The 20,735-nt window shown below is 38.2% G+C and overlaps 1 protein-coding gene across 1 annotated transcript in view; it reads left to right on the plus strand.

Moving 5' to 3' along the window:
• Window positions 1-233: 233 nt before the first annotated feature.
• si:ch211-57n23.4 (immunoglobulin superfamily DCC subclass member 3) overlaps window positions 234-20,735 on the plus strand; it is a 33,468-nt gene continuing 12,966 nt past the window's right edge. Inside the window, exons 1-7 of the mRNA XM_055021977.1 lie at window positions 234-273; window positions 9,258-9,563; window positions 11,519-11,663; window positions 13,067-13,197; window positions 13,503-13,640; window positions 13,755-13,913; window positions 20,498-20,663. Of these exons, the coding sequence (XP_054877952.1) occupies window positions 234-273; window positions 9,258-9,563; window positions 11,519-11,663; window positions 13,067-13,197; window positions 13,503-13,640; window positions 13,755-13,913; window positions 20,498-20,663 (1,085 nt within the window). The remainder of the gene's footprint in view (window positions 274-9,257; window positions 9,564-11,518; window positions 11,664-13,066; window positions 13,198-13,502; window positions 13,641-13,754; window positions 13,914-20,497; window positions 20,664-20,735) is intronic.

Consider the following 20,735-nt stretch of genomic DNA (forward strand, 5'->3'; position numbering starts at 1 on the left):
CTACTCTCAGACTAGCATTGGAAATGGTCAGCAGGCTTCTGAGGGCTAAATGCTGAACTCCAGCATAACAGTGATGCTTTAATGGAAACAACAAAAACTATAGCTTTAACACAGAAGAATATAGTGGTAAATGCATAATTAGTTTGCTTTCCACCTGGATTACTTTTTCAATTTGGATTTTTGGTGGTTTTACGGCTATAGAGACCAAGGAGACTGGAGGGACAAGGAGCAAAATGAAACAACTTCTCCTTGCCACATATCTGTCAGCCTTTAGTAAGTACAGATCAAAGTTTGTGTTGCATATGTTATGTTATGCTGTTGCATAACATGGTATACGTTACAAACATGAATGCAATTATGAATTTAGCCTAATCTAACAGAAATAGAATCCTGTTAGATTATTGGTCACATCTGTCATTTTTAGGGGTAAAATTTTAAAAATGTGGGGAATCAGCTCAGCTACATTCAAAAAGTGCAATCTTAACTTTCAAAGCATTCATCTAGACCATGCATAAGCTTTAAAAATATCTAACAAGTAAAACTTCTTGTCTAATTTGATAATATCAAATAAGTAGTATTAATCTTTAAAAGTGATATTTTCAGGGTATTCTGAATTACCCTGATTCTGAAATATTTTTCACATTTAAAGTCTGAAGTGAAAATGTTATCCTTTTAGTTTTAAGTAGTTTGTTTTTACCAATAGATGAAGAAAATAAAAAAATTAAATTTAAAAGAGACAGCTTTTGTACGAGAGAAGTGCAGGTGTTAGATGGTCTGTCTTCAGCCAGAAAATGGTTCCAACCTCTGACCTTTGCTTTTTTTGTTGGGTCAAAAGAGCAGTCTGGGTCTGGAGGGGGTATGGACAAAATAGTAATCCTAAAAGTCCTCAGACCCCAGTGATTTGACTTTGACACCATCATTTCCATAACACTGCCCCCTGTCTCTGCTCATAGTGAGACTTTAATAAGGAAATGTGTTTATGGGGTAATCCCCGTACAGCTGGCCATGGCTGTGTCCTACCCCTCTATCAGGCTTTGGATCTATTGTTGGTTAACCCAGCAGAAACCTCCTTTGGTCACAGAGAGTCAAAGGGTCTTTTTTGCTGACGTTTCCTGCAGAGAAATAGAAACAAGACAAACATCTCAATCTGGAGAAGATTTAAATAAGGAGATTTAAATCAAGTAAAGGTATCATTATGAATCTCCTAATGCAGTACTTGAATTTTTCAAAGCAAAATGAAATTACTTCTTATTTCTCAAGTTTAAACTGTCATGGAAAGTTGTTTTTAATTGACATATTTTTTTTAGTTTGGGTTATTTCATTAAAATTTATTTTAAAAAGTGATTGAAATAATTATTTGGAGTTGAAGGCCACTTCAGGTAGAGCCTTAAAAATCTGAACTGTATGTTCATGAGACAGTTGTACACACCTGTTTTTGTACAAATGACTGGTGCTTGTTTCAAAAATATGCAGAATGAAGATCTGCCGTTGTTTTATGCTGAAAAACCAACGTCATTGTCCAACGTCATTGTTCAATAAGAACATTGTGAAGTTCAATAAGAGTGTGTAAAGATGTGGGAAGTAAAATGTGGATGTAAAAGTCTAAGGTTTGCTGTTAAGTTGATATTTTATGATGCAGAATGCTGCAGTCATCTGGATACCTTGATATTAATCTGGAAATATACCAGTTTTATATAATGCATCAAAACTCAGCTCGCAGGGACTTAGAAAAGCAAAGTTAAGAAGAATATTCATGGTGATTTTGCAAATGTGGAAAAACAAATTGGAATAGAAAACATTTTTTATATAACTCACACACATAGCAATTATAAAATAACCTTTATTGTTCTGCAAATTTATAAGACATACATTTTTAGAAGCTCAAATCTTTAAAGTACTCTAAAAATTCAACATCATATAGAAATGGATTGAGAGAAGGAAAGGGAAGCATTAACATGAAGTTAAGGAGACTACAAATCCCCCCATTTTTTTAGTGCCATTATTGGAAAGAGGGGATTGTAGATATGTGAAGTTCAGAACCTGCTTAGACAAATTATATGACTTATTCAGAATGTAGTATTTTCTGAGACCCAACCTAATACAGATGTATACTAGCAATGACAAACATTTTCAAACAGCAGAAGAGAATATACAAATGCGCCCATCCTCCCCAATCTACATATCTCTCCTTGACCTACAGTGTCCTCATGACCTCTGGGGGTCCTGTCGTCCCAATCACCAGATACTATTGACAAGATTTCTTGGCATTTCCATCTCTTAATAAAATTTCATGATAGTAATAATCCAGTCTTGGAAGAAGTTGTGCTCAGTAAATTTTAAATCATACATGCTCAAATATTCATAGGTGCACTTGAATATCTTAAATGTTAAGAAATATACCACTAATTTTGAACTGTATTACATCTTATATACAAAAACATCATGAATCCATTTAAAGACCCGATCTGTAACGGAAAATAAGAGCTTAGGAAATTAACTGAATGCCTTGATAAGAAACTTTTGCATTTGACAACAAGCTTTAGAGAGCATTTTAAACTGAAAAAGTAATGTTTTTTTATCCAAACTTTGGGTAACTTTTTGAAGGGTTTAATATCCACTTTGATGTCTAAGACAAAACCTAACATAGAGCTAAAGAATATACACATTCAAAACCCAACAGAATGGCTGCATATTTTTAAGTGAAGACACAGCCAAACCAAAAGGTGAAGTTCTCAATGTATAGATTCTACTCTTATATATATATATATATATATATATATATATATATATATTATATATATATATATATATATATATATATATATATATATATACACACACAACTCAACATCAGTGATCCTTGAGACGCTTGACTATAAGAGCAACCATGAGACCCAATACCCACAATTGCAAAGATGGCTAGAGGCTAAAATCAAGGTAACAAGGAGGGAAGTGAGCCAACTGTCAGAACTCCACAAGGGTGCAATGAAAAGTCCAGCACCCAGAAAGTACAGGCAGATGCCCATACCTGAAGCACTCGAAACTGCCAAACAGAGGCTCCAAGCCTTGGCCAGCCGCCTAAAGAGATACACAAGGGAGAATGAAGCCAGAAGGATTAACCGGCTCTTCTCCACTCAACCAGTTAAGGTGTACTCTCAATGGCAGGGTAACAATAACAACAGAGCAGACCCACCAAGGCTGGAGACTGAACAATACTGGAAAGGCATATGGGAAAGGGAGGCGTCCCACAACAGCAATGCACAGTGGCTGATCTCTCTACGAGAGGACCACAGCAACCTCCCTGAACAAGCCCCGATAACCATCACTGTGACAGATGTTCAAGAAAGAGTCTCAGGTATGAAAAACTGGACAGCACCAGGGCCTGACATGATCCATGCTTTGTGGCTAAAGAAACTCACTGCTTTCCATGAGCGACTGGCAGCCCAAATGAGCCAGCTGCTACAAAGTGGGACTCACCCTGAATGGCTAACTGAAGGGCGGACAATCCTAATCTAGAAGGATCCATCAAAGGGTCCAGTCCCACCCAACTACCGACCAATAACCTGCCTCTCCACAACCTGGAAGCTCGCGTCAGGCATCATAGCGACTAAGATAAGCAAACCCATGGATAAACACATGAGCACGGCACAGAAAGGTATCGGTGTAAATAGCAGAGGAGCCAAACACCAACTCCTCGTAGACCACACATAACAGCAGACTGCAAAACTCGACACACCAACCTGTGCATGACTTGGATTGATTACAAGAAAGCCTATGACTCAATGCTGCATACTTGGATCATTGAATGCCTAGACATGTATAACATCAACAGGATTCTGAGAGCCTTCATTGCAAACTCGATGAAGCTGTGGAAAACCACCCTTGAAGCCAACTGCAAACCACTTGCACAAGTGTCCATCAAATGTGGCATATACCAAGGAGATGCTCTGTCCCCGCTACTGTTCTGCATGGGCCTGAACCCCCTCAGCCAAATTATCAACAAGACTGGCAACGGATACAGACACAAAAATGGGGCCAATATCAGTCACCTACTCTACATGGATGACATCAAGCTGTATGCCAAGAGTGAGCGAGACATCGACTCACTGATCCACACCACCAGGATCTACAGCACGGACATTGGGATGTCGTTCGGACTAGAGAAGTGTGGTCGGCTGATCACAAAGAGGGGGAAGGTGATCCGCACAGAAGGAGTCTCACTCCCACAAGGAACAATAGCAGACATAGAGGACAGCTACAAGTACCTGGATATACCACAAGCAAATGGCAACCTCGGTGAGGCCACAAGGAAAGGAGCCACAGCTAAATACCTCCAACGAATAAGGCAAGTCCTGAGAAGCCATCTCAATGGCAAGAACAAAATTCGTGCGATAAACAGCTATGCCCTGCCAGTAATCAGATACCCTGCTGGAATAATTAGCTGGCCAAAGGAGGAGATAAAAGCCACAGATATTAAGACTAGAAAACTACTAACAATGCATGGAGGGTTCCAGCACCCTGAGACTGTACACGAGCCACAAGGAAGGAGGCAGAGGACTAGTGAGTGTGAGAACCACTGTGCAGGACGAAACAACTAAGATCCATAAATACATCAGGGACAAAGCCTCAACAGACAATGTGCTCAGTGAATGTCTCAGACAACAGGGAACGGAGGTTGAGGTGCCAGAGATACCATCATGGGAGGACAAGCCCCTACATGGGATGTACCACCAGCAAATAACCCAAGTGGCTGATATCAGTAAATCCTATCAATGGTTGGAAAAAGCTGGACTCAAGGACAGCACAGAGGCCCTCATCCTGGCCGCCCAGGAACAGGCCCTAAACACCAGAGAAATAGAGGCCCAGATCTACCACACCAGACAAGACCCAACAGGACAAGACCCCTTGTGCAAGGAGGCCCCTGAGACAGTCCAGCACATAACAGCAGGGTGCAAGATACTGGCAGGGAAAGCGTACATGGAGCGACATAACCAAGTGGCAGGCATAGTGTACAGAAACGTCTGTGCAGAATATGGACTGGAAACCCCGAGATCAAAGTGGGAAACACCCCCAAAGGTGGTGGAGAACGCCAGAGCTAAGATCTTGTGAGACTTCCAGATCCAGACAGACAAAATGGTAATGGCAAACCAACCAGACATTGTCGTAGTGGATAAACATCAGAGGAAAGCTGTTGTGGTAGATGTAGCAATACCAAGCGATTGCAATATCAGGAAAAAGGAGCACGAGAAACTGGAGAAATACCAGGGCCTCAGGGAGGAACTGGAGAGGGCCTGGAAGGTGAAGACCACAGTGGTGCCTGTGGTCATCGGGGCCCTCGGGGCAGTAACCCCCAAACTGGAGCAGTGGCTACAACAGATCCCAGGAACAACATCAGACATCTCAGTCCAGAAATGTGCAGCAGTCCTTGGCACAGCCAAGATACTGCAGGACCCTCAAGCTCCCAGGCCTCTGGTAGAGGACCCGAGCTCAGAGGATAAGAACCACCCGCGGTGGGTGAGAAGGGAACATATATATATATATATATATATATATATATATATATATATATATATATAGGGTCCAGGCCTCTGGTAGAGGACCCGAGCTCAGAGGATAAGAACCACCCGCGGTGGGTGAGAAGGGAATTTTTATATGTATGTATATATGTATAGTTGCTGCTCTTCCATATGCAGAGAAACCAGATAAGATAGATAGATAGATAGATAGATAGATAGATAGATAGATAGATAGATAGATAGATAGATAGATAGATAGATAGATAGATAGATAGATAGATAGATCGGTACTTTCTTTCAGTTGAACTCTTCATTAATCTTAAAGCACAAATAAAAGACCAAGCAGTTTACCATAATCGGGTGATAAAATATTTTCAGAAGGCAGTACAGAACTTGGACCAGTTGGATTCTGGTTCCTGGGACAGGATGGGAATTCAATTCAATTTAAAAATACTTTTATGGTCCTGAAGAGAAATTAAATGTTGCTATAATTCATTCTTTTAAGGTTGCTTAAAGAGACTCTGCTGTTTTTTCTGAACCATCTCCACCCCCTTTTGACATACTTTTATTCATACCAGTGACAAAGGTGGTGGGGGCAGGGAGTAGGGGGTTGGTGGCAGGAAGATAACAAAGACAGTTATCTTGAAGTTTTACAATAAATCTTGCATATTTCAAGTGTTTGGATTAGTCAGGAACTAATGTATGTGAAAAAGGCAGATATCAATCCAAATATGTATTCTGACACAAATTCCTGTGCTAAAAACTGTAAACCTGAAGAAAAAACATGTGGGGTGTTGTTATGGCTTCTTTTAGAATGAACCTGCTTAGATATAATATATGACTTATTCAGAATGTAGTATTTTCTGAGACCCAACCTAATACAGATGTATACTAGCAATGGCAAAAATTTTCAAACAGCAATAAAAAATGAATTCTGACTAAATCTTATTCCCTACCCCCATATGCTCATAGAGACCTGAAATTATTCCTAGGGTTGAGGGTTGGGACACTGCTTCCCCAGGGTGACCAGGGCGCATAGAATCAGCAGAGTGGGAGGCGACTCATTACTGCCTTTCATGACTGGATTTTCTTTAACTATCAAGCCTTTATTAAAAGCATGAAAATAGCTGAGAAATCAGCATTATTTAAAAATAAAGTAAAATAAAGAGAAATTAAAATTAACCAGTTTTTGGCCTTTTCCTTTTTAAAAATTTTTTTTCTACTCTCATGGCTTTTATTGATAGTGATCTGACAGGCTGGTGGGTTGTGAGAGGGTGAGAACTTGCTACAAAAGTCAATGGACTGTGAAGCAAATCTGTGACTGTGATTCCATTTAATCACAGTCATGCAGATCTTAGAAGAGAAACCTAGAACCTCAGTATGTGTACATAAGGAAAAAGGAGAAATTGTTGAGGTTGACACTGAACTGCAGAGTTATTTCATAGGTAGAGAAAATATTGTACTGTACTGTATTGCATCACTATTTTTAACAAATTCTCATTTTCATTCAAATTAAATGCCAAAAACTTGATCAACAAAACTCTGCTCAAAACCTAGTACAAATTCATTCCCTTGGTGTTTTTGTTATCTAAGAGTCAGAAGAAAGTCAAGATACATGATTGATTTTTGACAATGAATTACAATTCTTTTAGGTTAAAGCCCTCTTTGCCATTACACTAATATTTAGATTCCTTCAGAGCTGAATAAAAGGGAAATAAAAACATTTTTTTTCCTATTATTGATGATCATTTTACAGTGTTTAATAATGCTGTGAGAGATGCCTGTTTTTACTTTCTATCAAAATAGAATTAATTTATTAGAAATTTTGGACACAACTGTATTTTTTTCAAGGCTATTTTATGTTTACCCAACTAACCCATTGCAGTGCAAAACCTCCTCCTTGTGAATTATGTATTTGTAGTAGATAGAATTTAGTTAATGGATTGATGTCATAACTGATAAATGAAAATTACCTAGCCTCTGACTCAATGATATAAGATAATGTTATATTATACATTAACAATGAACATTAATATGAGCAGTGGTCCCACAGTCCAAGCATTAGCGAGGATCCAGATACTTGATGACGACTAAACAACCAATGTGTTTTAGACAAGCACAATTCAAACCTCCACAGTGACATTGAGAATATCCCTCACAAGTTCACGTTCAAGGATGATTGTTAGTGCTTTACAGCTGGGAAGCTGAGAATCTTTTGTTAAGCTTTGGGGTTCTTTGCATTTGAGGACATTAACACCAAAAAAGACTGGGGGTGCCACCATGATCATGGAGAAAAGAGGACAAGGGTGAGGATGAGAGATTTGGTAGCATGGGAAAGTCACCTCAGAGATGGATCTGAAAGGATGAGAAAAGTCGGGAGGGAGTGACTGAAATTATAAAGAAGGGGCAGATGGTGCCCCTGGGTGTATGGTGGATGATGGGAACTTTTAACTAAAATTACTGGGGGTTGGGTGCAAATATCCACAATCACAGTGCTATTGTCATCAGTAGCCCCTGCTTCAATAGAGGGTCTACAATCTTGACCTGGCAACACTTTCAGTCTTTTTTTTCTCTTCTGGAGCTTGAACATGATGTTAATATTGTCCTCACCAGATCCTTGGCTTGCTTGCCTCTGAAAACTAAGTTAGATTTACTGGCATTCATCTTGATCCTTTTTTATGGCAAGTTTTCTTCTGCGCATACATTCTAAGTCAGCCCAGACATCTATCAGTCAGCAAACTAGTTAGTTTTTCACTGACCACTTTTGAATAATGCATAATTTTTCTTATTTTGGAGATTTCACAAGCTATTGATAAGTTAGTGTTTAACCATGCTTAAATGAATAAATAAGAAAACATTTTTTTTTCAACAGATAAATTAAATACACAGTACAGACCAAAAGTTTGGACACAACCTTCTCATTCAATGGGTTTCCTTTTGTAGTGGTGATTGTTTGTTAAACCAAACATCCAATAAAAAAGTTCCATCTGCCACTATGAGGCACTGGGGTCAAGATTCTTGACACAGGCAAAAGAAGTTTAAGGTCCAAACTTGTTGATTATCTTGGTTGCTTTTATTTATTTATTTATGCAAGCAATTACAATTATCCAACTTTTCTTTGTTCTCCTGACCTCTCTGGCACTGGTAAACACCATAGGCCCCAAACCCCAATGCCTGCCTGCTGGTCCTTTACCAGGCCCCTACATTTATAGAATGTGGACTGACCCACCTTACTTCCTGTCTGGCTTACAAATAATAAAAAATAGGAAAAAATAAGAAAACGAAACAAAAAATAAAATCAATTATTAACCTGCAAAATTCAAATGGATGAAGAAATAAAGAATAAATAGCTCCAGCACCTTTATTTTCATGACTATTTATAAGGCAAGAAATCTACTTATTAACCTGACAGGTCACACCTGTGAAGTGAAAACCATTTCAGGTGATGACCTCTTGAAGCTCATCAAGACAATGCAGTGTGTGCAGAGCAGTGATCACAGCAAAAGGTTTCTACTTTGAAGAAACTACAATATAAGGCATATTTTCAGTTGTTTTACACTTTTTTGTTTAGTACATATTGTATTTCCACATGTGTTAATTCATAGTTTGATGCCTTCAGTGTGAATCTACAATGTCAATAGTCATAAAAATAAAGGAAACTCATTGAATGAAAAGGTTTGTCCAAACTTTTGGTCTGTACTGTATCTTACCTATTAACTGCCTTTCTCTTTTTGTCTGCAGGTTGTTGCTTGGGCTCAGAACTGTCATTCATACTGGAACCAAGTGATGTGATCGCAGTAAGGGATCAACCACTCATGCTGGACTGCCAGGTGCAAGGCGAGCAACCGATTACTATCACATGGCGTAAAAATGGATTGCTCTTACCTTTCAGCCCACGAATCCAGGTACTGGAAAATGGAACACTGTTGATCCATAGATTCCAGAAACGCAGAGAGGGGACTGATGCAGACATGGCCGAGTATGACTGTGCTGCACAGAATCGTTATGGCTTGTTGGTGAGCCGCAAGGCCAAAGTTCATTTGGCGAGTAAGTATTCAACTATCTCTCTAGAAGGAAAATAAAAAAATCTGAATCATTTTAAATGTATTAAAACCATATTTTGTAAACTGGGTACATTTACTGTGTACTTGTGCATCTTGTCCGATTAGATTCAAGTTACTCAGGCCTGGGCAGTAAGTCACCTGTGCAACAAATAAGACTTAAAATTCTGTGATCTAAGAACGCCTGATCACATAATAACAATTAACCATATCTGCCAAGGTAAATGATGACGAATAACTATTGTGAGTAGTCCCTAACATTAATATGATCGGGGAGCATGCAATTATATGCATGCTCCCTTTATAACAATTATAACCTTTATTATTGTCATAAAGGTTGAGCCAAGAAAATATTTGTCTTTATCAAACAAGAAGCCCTTTGTGTTACTTTGTACCCATGAAGTAGCTCCCAATCTCAAGAAGGTTAGTGACCTATGTTCTAATGGCTACAGGCAGAAATATTCCCCATGTCGCTCTGTATGACATGGGAAAGTGCTCTGTGGTGCACTTTGGTATAATAAGTTTTTGGTTGAAGTTGCTCCTGCAGCCAGCCAGCACATTATGAAGTGGATGAGACTCATTGTCCAACATGACCTGCATCTTGGACATCATCCTTGTCTCTGACACCTCCGTCAGAGAGTCCAGCTCCACTCCAATCAGTATCTGTAGCACAGCACCAACATGGACTATTTAGATCAATCAATCAATCAATCAAATTTTATTTGTATAGCACATTTCAGCTACAAGGCATTTCAAAGTGCTTTACATCATAAACACAAAACACAAAGGCATACAACATAGAATAAAATACCAAGTTTTTTTTTTTTTTTTCCCTCTTTTTTCCCTTTCTTCCCCCTTCCCTTGACACGGAATTTAAGCGCCTGTTACCGCCGGACTCCGCCGTCCGTTTAACCACGGGTATTCGCCGGGCCCCGTTGCCCACAACAGGGAAAAAAAAAATAAAAATTACATACATATCCACAAAATCAAATCCATACATATTACATTTCAAATGCAACTCTAAACAGGTGCGTTTTTACTTGAGATTTGAAGGAAGTCAGGGTTTCCGCTGTTTTACAGTTTTCTGGAAGTTTGTTCCAAATTTTTGGTTCATAGATGCTGAAAGCTGCTTCTCCTCTCTTGGTTCTGGTTCTGGGGATGCAGATCAGACCAGAACCAGAAGACCTGACAGGTCTGGAAGGTTGATTCAACAACAGCAGATCTTTGATGTATTGTGGTGCTAAACCATTCAGTGATTTGTAAACTAACAACAGTATTTTAAAATCTATTCTTTGAGCTACAGGGAGCCAGTGGAGGGACTTTATAACTGCTGTTATGTCTCTATTTTCCTGGTTTTAGTGAGAACGCGAGCAGCAGCATTCTGGATCAGTTGCAGCTGTTTGATTGATTTGTTGGAATTGAAAACTTGGAAATGAACAAACTTTGTTGATCTCTTATCTTAAACCAACTCTAGAACATTATTTTTCAAGTGATAACTTGGATTTCACACTTTCCAGTTTACTCTTCAGGGGAAAAAATATGTACAAAGTGTCAAGGTTTATTTTCTGATTCCATTTTTGCTAGAATCAACTTTCCTGTTCATCAAGAAGAAACACAGTTGTGATCTTATTTTCATAAAGTGCTTTGGCATTATGATGTTTCATTAACAGATCCCTTCTCTATAGAAAGCTCACATTGATTGTGGCCATGACATTAGAAACTTTTCATGCATGTGAGCAGGTACATTTGTGTAAGTGTAAGAAAGTCTAGAAATCACAGTCAGAAATTTGTACACAAATGTATGTATGCTAGCTCAAATAAATAAGTGAAATTTTCTGTAACTTTGTCAGCTGTTGGAAGATTACCAAGAATGTTAAACAACTGCTGATTGAGAAGCAGAAACTTAGTTTTATTTGATTATTTTCTTATTTATTCATGTAGCTCTTCCAAAGTTCCACACTCATCCAGTATCCATGTCTGTGAATGAGGGAGGAGTTGCTCGCTTCCAGTGTCAAATACATGGTATTCCTGAGGCTACCATAACATGGGAAAAAGATAAAGGACCGCTGAACACTTCTGACAGCAGGTAAAATCAACCACAAGTATGCAACTATTTGCATTAAATCTTCTACAGAAATAGGACACTGTCTTGTACCTTCAGATAAAAAATGTAATAACTAATGAGTTCCATTATTACTTAAAAGCAAAGTATTCTGCTACTTTTATATTTATTTCAAAAGGTTAAAAAAATCAATTGAAAATCTATATATACAGTTGAAAACAAATTTATTTACTTACAACAAATAAAAAGAAATTTTTTCTCACTGTCTGAAATTAAATCATACCAAACTTCTCTTGTTTCAGGTGGCTCATAATTACCAATATTATTTCCATCAAGTTTCAAGTTTATTTTTACAGCACATTTCAGAAACAAGGCAGTTCAAGATGCTTCACATCATAAAAGCACATAAATAGAAAGTCATAGAATACACAGTCAACAACTGAAGCACAGTATTTTGTCAAGTGCCATTGTTATACATCAGAACAATGATTAATGTTTTATTGATTATGTTTCAGAAACAACTCTAAACAGATGGGTTTTTAGTCTAGATTTAAAGACAGTGTTTCGGCTGTTTTGCAGTTTTATGGAAGTTTGTTCCAGATTTGTAGAAATAGAAGATGAATGCTGATTCACTATCATCATTAAAAACACCACTCACCTTACCTGGGCCTCCAGCATCTGCCTCAGCACCTCACCACCACCACTACACTGCAGTCCATGACACTAATACTAATAAGAAATATATCTTACATACCATAACAGTAATAAGGAGTTATCATTTTTTTATGTTTTTAATTAGATTTGATGTACTTATTTCTTTAATATTATTTTTTTTGTTTTGATGGTGTTTATATAATGTGGCTGTTCAGTGACTCCATGACACTTTCAATCTGGCTCATTAGGATTTGATCAAGAGCCAGCTTTGGTCTAAAATGGCACAGAACAAGAATATTATTTTTCTCTCTGATTGGCTGCTGTTATGCCTGCTGATTATAAGTTGAATGTCCATTTCATTTTTTGTAGATGCCTTTAGAAATTCACAAAGCTTTTTTGTTCTCTTGGAAATTATTTTTATTATAAATACAGAAACAAGCATAGAATTCAAAACATCAACAACAGTGATAGTAATATTAATAATGCTATACTGTTCAGTGCAAAGTAGCCCACAAATTATTTGATGGGGGCGGTGAGGGACCCGGATAAAGAACAGGGGGGTGCTGGTCCAACAAAGGTTGAGAAACACTGATTTAGTGTTTGTAAATGTCTGATTTCACCTGTATGTCTGATTTGATTCACATGTGAATAGACACATTCTCATCAAATGCTTTTAAAAATAACAGCATTAACTTACAAGAGTTTTATTTTCACATTTCTGATTTGGAAGTAGTAATATTAATAGTTTGTTAACCTTTTGGCTTCCTGTCCAGGTACATTCTTCTTCCAATGGGTATTCTACAAGTAACAGGTGTAAGGAGGGCAGACTCTGGGATTTTTCGCTGTCTAGCCACCAATATCGCAAACACTCGTTACAGTCATGAAGCCACACTCAATGTTATGGGTACGTACACAAGGCTTGTGATAGATAGACAGATAGACAGACAGAGTGGATTTTGGCGAAAGGAATAATGCAATGATGCTTGTGAAAGTATACCTGTTGGTTCTTACTTTGACACTCAAACAATAATTATGCAAATGAATTATTAACTTCAAGAAAAAGCACAGATTTTTTCTATTAGTCTTTTTTTTCTGACATATTATCTACTGATATTTTTTTACTCATTGGCTGATCAGAAAATCCAGGCATTCAGGTTTTGTTAATGATTTTCCCATATGTTTGTTTATTGTGCTAACTAATAAAATAAGGTGGAGCTCCTAGAATCTATAAGGAGCCAGTCATCCTTTCTGGGCCCCAGAATCTTACCATCACTGTCCATCAGACTGCCATTTTGGAGTGCATCGCCACAGGAAACCCTCAACCCATTGTTTCTTGGAGCAGGCTAGGTACCTCAGGATTTCTCAGAAAGAATTTATAAGAAGGAATTCTGCTAAGTAACACATTTCTTTAATATAGTTTCACACAGCATTTCTTTCGCTCTGTGTGTTTATATCTGTCAGATGGACGTTCTATTGGAGTGGAGGGTATACAGGTCCTTGGGACAGGCAACCTGATGATCTCAGATGTGACCCTGCAACACTCTGGTGTTTATGTGTGTGCTGCCAATCGACCTGGTACCAGAATGAGACGCACAGCACTGGGACACCTGGTGGTACAAGGTGAGACCCCCATGAAGATGTTGGAACCAGAATTCCATGGGGCCCTAAGCGAAATTTGGTTTCGGGGACCTCTATTTCTGCTAACAATGTGTTCCAGCTGGAATCAATAGTTAGAATATTAGATCACTGTACACCTGCTATAAACTTATTGCATCTCTGATAGTGCTGTTTACATTATATCCTATGCATATATAATATAGGATACAATTGCCAACCAGTTGATTTCTGGGTGCCGATTTCCTTCATTTTGGGGATCATAATTGGCCCATATTTACATGTGAACCCCATCTTATCCACTGATCTTATTTTTGTCAGCAAAGCTTTAAATATCAGCCTCTTTGATTTACGTTCAGACATGACCCACCAGGTCATGTCTGAACGTTTACAGTTAACAATATTGACCTCACTGTTGCCAGTTCAGCAACTTTCTTGCTGTTTTTAGCAACATTTCAGACAAAAAAAATTGGTATTGGCCCAAATCAAAATCGGCAGGTTAGGCTTTCTAAATATCGGTAACTGGGGCTAGCCAGAAAACTGCAATCAGTGCAGCCCTACACAAATATTAATGACATTCTTTGATTAAATTAATTTCTCTTAAGTGTAACTCCAATAGTTAAAAATTGAATTTACACCAGGTTGAGTTTTTCTCCTCTTAGAATGTAGACCGGTACCGGGTTGATTCTGAGCCTTCAAATGATTTTAACAGAAGTTTCACATACCTTATAAGTTGATGTAAAAATATTGTTTGTTTTAGCCACATAAATGATCAGCAGAAAACAACACATTACCAACTACAACTTAGAACTGCTCATTGATATATTAATGTAGTAGCCATGTAGCCTGGTGTAAAACTATTTGCTAGACAATGTCAAACATTGAGAAGTTTTAATTATTCTTATCAAACCTTATCAAACATGCTGTTTTGAAGCTAAAAAAAACCTGTGAAATATGCAGAGCCAAGCAGGAAAATCAACTAATTTAAGTTACTTAGTTGATTCTTTTTGCCCATAAAATAGATTTCTACATACATCATCAAATATATATTACTGTAAAAACAAATAACTTCATGAGGAAATTGTGTTTTTGTTATAATAATGACATAGAAGTTGTTCCAGAAAAACAAAAAAAATCAGCTCCACTGCGGGGGGCCCTGGGTGGCCCCTGGGGCCCAAAGCAGCTGCTTTGTTTGCTTTGCCTTGGGCCGGCCATACTGGAAACCAAATTGTTGTACCAGCGGCACAATGTGGCGTCAAACTTGTTGGGAATCAGAATTTGCATCAATGTTTGTCTCATGTAATTATTAATAATTGTAATTAATAATTTATTATTGATCAAGTTTTTTAGTTTAATCAGGGCACCAACTTCAGCAACTCTGGTGTCATAAGCCACACTCAGTCTCACCTAAAGGAATAAATTCAGACCATCGGCAAAAGAAACTCTTCACACAACAAGGAATGGTCATCGACACACTGATGTCTGATCAAGTCTGAGAATTTATGAAAAATATAGCCCAACTTTACAGTTTAAATGTTCAGTGAATAGCATTTTTCTTCAACTATTGGCATACAATCTAGCTACTAATGAATAGACAGTAATAAATATATATTTTGAATATTAAAATGAGAATCAAATCAGATTAATAGTTTGATTCATTAATCATCAGATTAATATTTCACAAAATATTCCACTTTGTGAAATGAAATATTCTATTCCATTTCAAAAAATTAAATGGAATATTGAAAAATGTTGAAAAATAACTTCAAAACTAATTAACAAAGGGAAAAGTCAGCACCACAATGTTGTAGAACAGAGTAACCTCCTCCTTCTGCCAAAGGAAGGTCAAACCAAAATGGCAGGAGGTTAGGTCACTGTACAAACTTTTTTTCAAAGTTGGTCCACCACTTTGAAACAAAGTTGTAAAATTCAACCCTGTGCTCAGGCTCGCCTTCAAAAGAAATCTGGGTTCAAGCTCTGTACAACCGTAAAATAGATATGAACTGGAAATCAAGGAAAGAAGAGAAGAGGAAAACACAAGAGGAAATGGAGAAGAGATTTGCTGAGACAGAGCCGATAAATTTGAGCAGCACACAATTCAATTGTTCTGGAACCTGACAATCTCCAACATGTGGCAGACTTAAAATGCCAGAGCAATACAATATAACATACAAATAGTATGCGACACTATCTTGCAACAGAAAAGCAATTTCCAATAGTCTTAGTCGGGTCAAAGCAATGTCCAAAAATCCAACAATTGATGAACAACAAAAAAGCTCATTCTATCCAGGCAGATGTGAGAGCTGGCATCCCAGATGAAGTTTCTCAGCATAACCCACTTTAGATTGGAAAAAACTGAGGAACCTTCTCATCAAGGAATGAAGAGGTTGCCACAGCAGGCCTCTGCAGGTAGACTTGCGCCTGTGGGGTACATTTCTGCATACCGCATGAAATAAAGAAACGTGGGGTGTACAAAACTATTTTTAGAAGTTCTCCTAAAAACACTTTGAAGGTTTTGAGACAAATCTTCTTCCTGGCTAGCAGGTTAGAAGAAAAAGGTTCAGAGCTCTTGTGTTTCAGTTGGAGGTTGACTCCAAAGACAAGGCTTTGGGATTCAGGTCTTACTTTTGTAGTGGGGATCAGTTCTTATCTGATCAGCTCTGAGTTTTATTCCAGTGACAGATTTTTGGCAGTGATATCTTCAGTCCAAAATGAAGTTGAATGTGATGTCTCCTTCACAAGGAATGCTAACTGGGTCATCCAGTGTGGAGAGTACTGAATAATTACTGCTGTGAATAATTGTGAATAATTACTGCTGTACTCTCCACATTGTCTATTTTAAATTCTTCCAAAGAATATATGTAAAAAAAAAAAATTCCCTTCTCACCCACCGCGGGTGGTTCTTATCCTCTGAGCTCGGGTCCTCTACCAGAGGCCTGGACCCTATATATATATATATATATATATATATATATATATATATATATATATTATATATATATATATATATATATATATGTTCCCTTCTCACCCACCGCGGGTGGTTCTTATCCTCTGAGCTCGGGTCCTCTACCAGAGGCCTGGGAGCTTGAGGGTCCTGCAGTATCTTGGCTGTGCCAAGGACTGCACATTTCTGGACTGAGATGTCTGATGTTGTTCCTGGGATCTGTTGTAGCCACTGCTCCAGTTTGGGGGTTACTGCCCTGAGGGCCCCGATGACCACAGGCACCACTGTGGTCTTCACCTTCCAGGCCCTCTCCAGTTCCTCCCTGAGTCCCTGGTATTTCTCTAGTTTCTCGTGCTCCTTTTTCCTGATGTTGCAATCACTTGGTATTGCTACATCTACCACAACAGCTTTCCTCTGATGTTTATCCACTACAACAATGCCTGGTTGGTTTGCCATTACCATTTTGTCTGTCTGGATCTGGAAGTCCCACAGGATCTTAGCTCTGGCGTTCTCCACCACCTTTGGGGGTGTTTCCCACTTTGATCTCGGGGTTTCCAGTCCATATTCTGCACAGATGTTTCTGTACACTATGCCTGCCACTTGGTTATGTCGCTCCATGTACGCTTTCCCTGCCAGTATCTTGCACCCTGCTGTGATGTGCTGGACTGTCTCAGGGGCCTCCTTGCACAACCTACACCTTGGGTCTTGTCTGGTGTGGTAGATCTGGGCCTCTATTGCTCTGGTGTTTAGGGCCTGTTCCTGGGTGGCCAGGATGAAGGCCTCTGTGCTTTGGCCTGAGAAGTCAGCTCAATGCCGATAAAAAGAACAAAATCCGTGCGATAAACAGCTATGCCCTGCCAGTAATCAGATACCCTGCTGGAATAATTAGCTGGCCAAAGGAGGAGATAAAAGCCACAGATATTAAGACTAGAAAACTACTAACAATGCATGGAGGGTTCCACCCCAAAACCGTTGCGGTAGTTGTAGCAATACCAAGCGATTGCAACATCAGGAAACTATACTATAATAAATATTCTGCTTTGACCACAGCTTGGAGGTTCTAACTACATGTTCAATCTCTTTTCATTGAACTTATTTGATTCTGTTTGTGACATACGCTGCAGTTTGAGACTAAAATGTGCATATACTAAAATTTGCAACATAAACCATTCTCCCATTGAGGGAGAATGGTTTATGTTGCAAACTTCACCATAGTATGAGTTTTTATTCAGTCACTGAGTGGATTTTCAGTCACGGGCCAGAGGAAGAGCCAAACAACAGATGGACAGAAGAAAAGGAGGCCAATATATAGATGTTCAAAGCAAGGCACAGCTGGGGGTGGCTGGGAGAAAAAAATATGGATTAAATTGACCTGCAACCTCTGACCCTTGACCCTGAGTGAGGAATCATGCAGGAAGGGAGGAGGTTGTGCAGTCATAACAGCTAGATAGAAAATTAGTAGGACAACGAACCTCTGGTGTACAACAGAAAGATGGATCACATCCCAGTGGTGAAATAAGGAAAGCTGAGCTTGCATCACTAGGATAGAGTTTACTATTTTTATCTACTTATCAATGTCTTATCATTATGCTTTGCCACTTTGTGCATTATATGCTTCATACACGCTACGGTACTGCAAACAAATCAGGTACCCTGACACAGAAGGATCAATTACAACACACTTTACAGGTGAAACAAGTTACTTTGTGTATTCAATATATTTACATTTTTCAAGAGTACATTGCCAATATACTATCACAGAATTGTACAAATTGTCAATAAATTAAAACTTTACAGACAACATGTGAAATTAGCACAATAGAAAAAGCAGGTATACATTAAAGGAAATGTGAAACATGTTTCACCAAGAACAGAGTATTGTTTTAATACAATGTTACAGTATACAAGTTTTACTCCAAAGAAATTAACTTTATTGAGTTAATGTTTTTACTCAATAGACACAGACACCTAAAATAAACATAAAGAATACTCAAATCCTCACAGTATAACCCATAACCTTTATGGTTGCTTTTAATTGGTCCCAACATGCAGCTCCATGATGTTGTATTTCCTTTTCGTTTTTGTGTTCCCCATCGTAGTTACTTGTGGTTGGGTCCTTCTGTCATGTTTTGTGGTAGTAGGTGGTGAGGAATACGCTGTAGACCCAGGTTGAAATAAAAAAGAAGTATATTTTGAAAAAAATATACTTTTAGAAAGTGTACTAAAAAACTAGTATGAGAAGCATGTTTTTAAAAATGTATTTTACATTTTTAAACATAATTACAATCTTTATTGTCATGCAATAAGTTACATAGATTATTACGAAATTGGTGAAAATAGTACTGCAGGATATTTACTGCCCTTATGGTTGCCGGGTATAATCTGTTCTTCAGTCTGTTTGTCTTTGCTTTATTGTTCCTGTTTCTGGAGCCAGATGGTAGCAGCTGGAACAAACTGTGACCAGGGTTTGAGGAGTCTTTTAAAATATTCTTGGCTTTCCTGATATCCATAAGAAGTACATCCACCTGATAGCATACTAAAATTGTATTTTAAAAAACTCCAACATATTTAAATTATACTTAAATTTATTATTTTTTCACCAGGTAACAGTGCTATGGATATAGAAAAGAGGTTTAGTCTGTTTCATGTACTCAGTGTACAGAAGATTTTGGACCGCATTTGTAACATTTGTCCAACACAATGAACAAAAATTGGGTTGCATTAGTATGAACATAATTTTGTTGTTTATCCAGGCTGCATTATGGGACTGGGAATGATTGAGCAAAAACTCCCCTGGATTTTTGGAGACAGAGTTCTCAAACTGTTTTTATGTAACTTGTTATATTGGGCTATATAAGACACCTACAAGTATTTACTAGAAATGGTACTGATTGAAAGAACCAACCGGTAGAAGACATTTTCAGTTAATTCTGTTTGTAATATTTGCAGGGTGCTCTCAGAAACACACAGAGAAGCTGAGGTCTCTGAGTCAAGGATGTTGTGGCAGCCAAGCACTCGTTGTATTTATGTATGCTACTGTTTGGACAATTCTTTTGTCACTAGACATTTAGTTATTTCCTATGTCTCTTTGACATACCTGCCATATTTTGACTGTATACTTCCAGTTTCATCAGAGATGACACAGCTGATGACACAGCTAATAACAGAAAAATTGCAAAGACTATCAACTGTCCAAAACCAAAGACCATGGGCTGTAGCACTTTAGCTTAAATAAATACAAATAAAACCACTGTCAAACTTGAGTGTGTAAGGACTTATTTCCTTTATGCTCTGTCTACTCATATCTGAAATATGAGTAGACAGATTTATAGTTCCAACATAAGCACCAAACTCACATATTTAGCGTTTTATTCAGGCTTCATATTTTCCTCTGATTCTTTTGCTTGAATTCTCTTATCACTATTTAGAATTTACAAACACTGCAAGCAAAAGAAGAGATTCAACAGTAAGGTGACTGGCCTACTTATAAAATTCACAAACCCAACACATTTAGTACCATTACTCTTTATAGTTAGTCAACTAATAAATGCCACCTCACTGACATAGCACTGATATTTGCTTCCTTTTTATTGTCCGCATCTGGTGAAAGCTGTCTGCCTTTCTCTCCACTATTCCTCTTAAGCTCCACCTGAGTTCCTGCAATGGCCACAGTCAGTGTCCAGACCAGCAGGAGGCAGTGCTGTATTCACCTGTGTTGCTCAGGGTGTCCCTGATCCCCACCTAATTTGGCTGAAGAATGGTAAAGTCTTGATGCCTGGACAAACTGTCAAGCTGACAAATAACAACAGGTAAGGAGATGGTGGCTGATGTGTGTCCCTTATTTATAGTTTTATTCAGGTTTTAGTAGAGAACTGATGCAA

The sequence above is a fragment of the Poeciliopsis prolifica genome, unplaced genomic scaffold (assembly GCF_027474105.1).
Source record: "Poeciliopsis prolifica strain line A6 unplaced genomic scaffold, Auburn_PproV2 SCAFFOLD080, whole genome shotgun sequence".
Taxonomy (NCBI): Eukaryota; Metazoa; Chordata; class Actinopteri; order Cyprinodontiformes; family Poeciliidae; genus Poeciliopsis; species Poeciliopsis prolifica.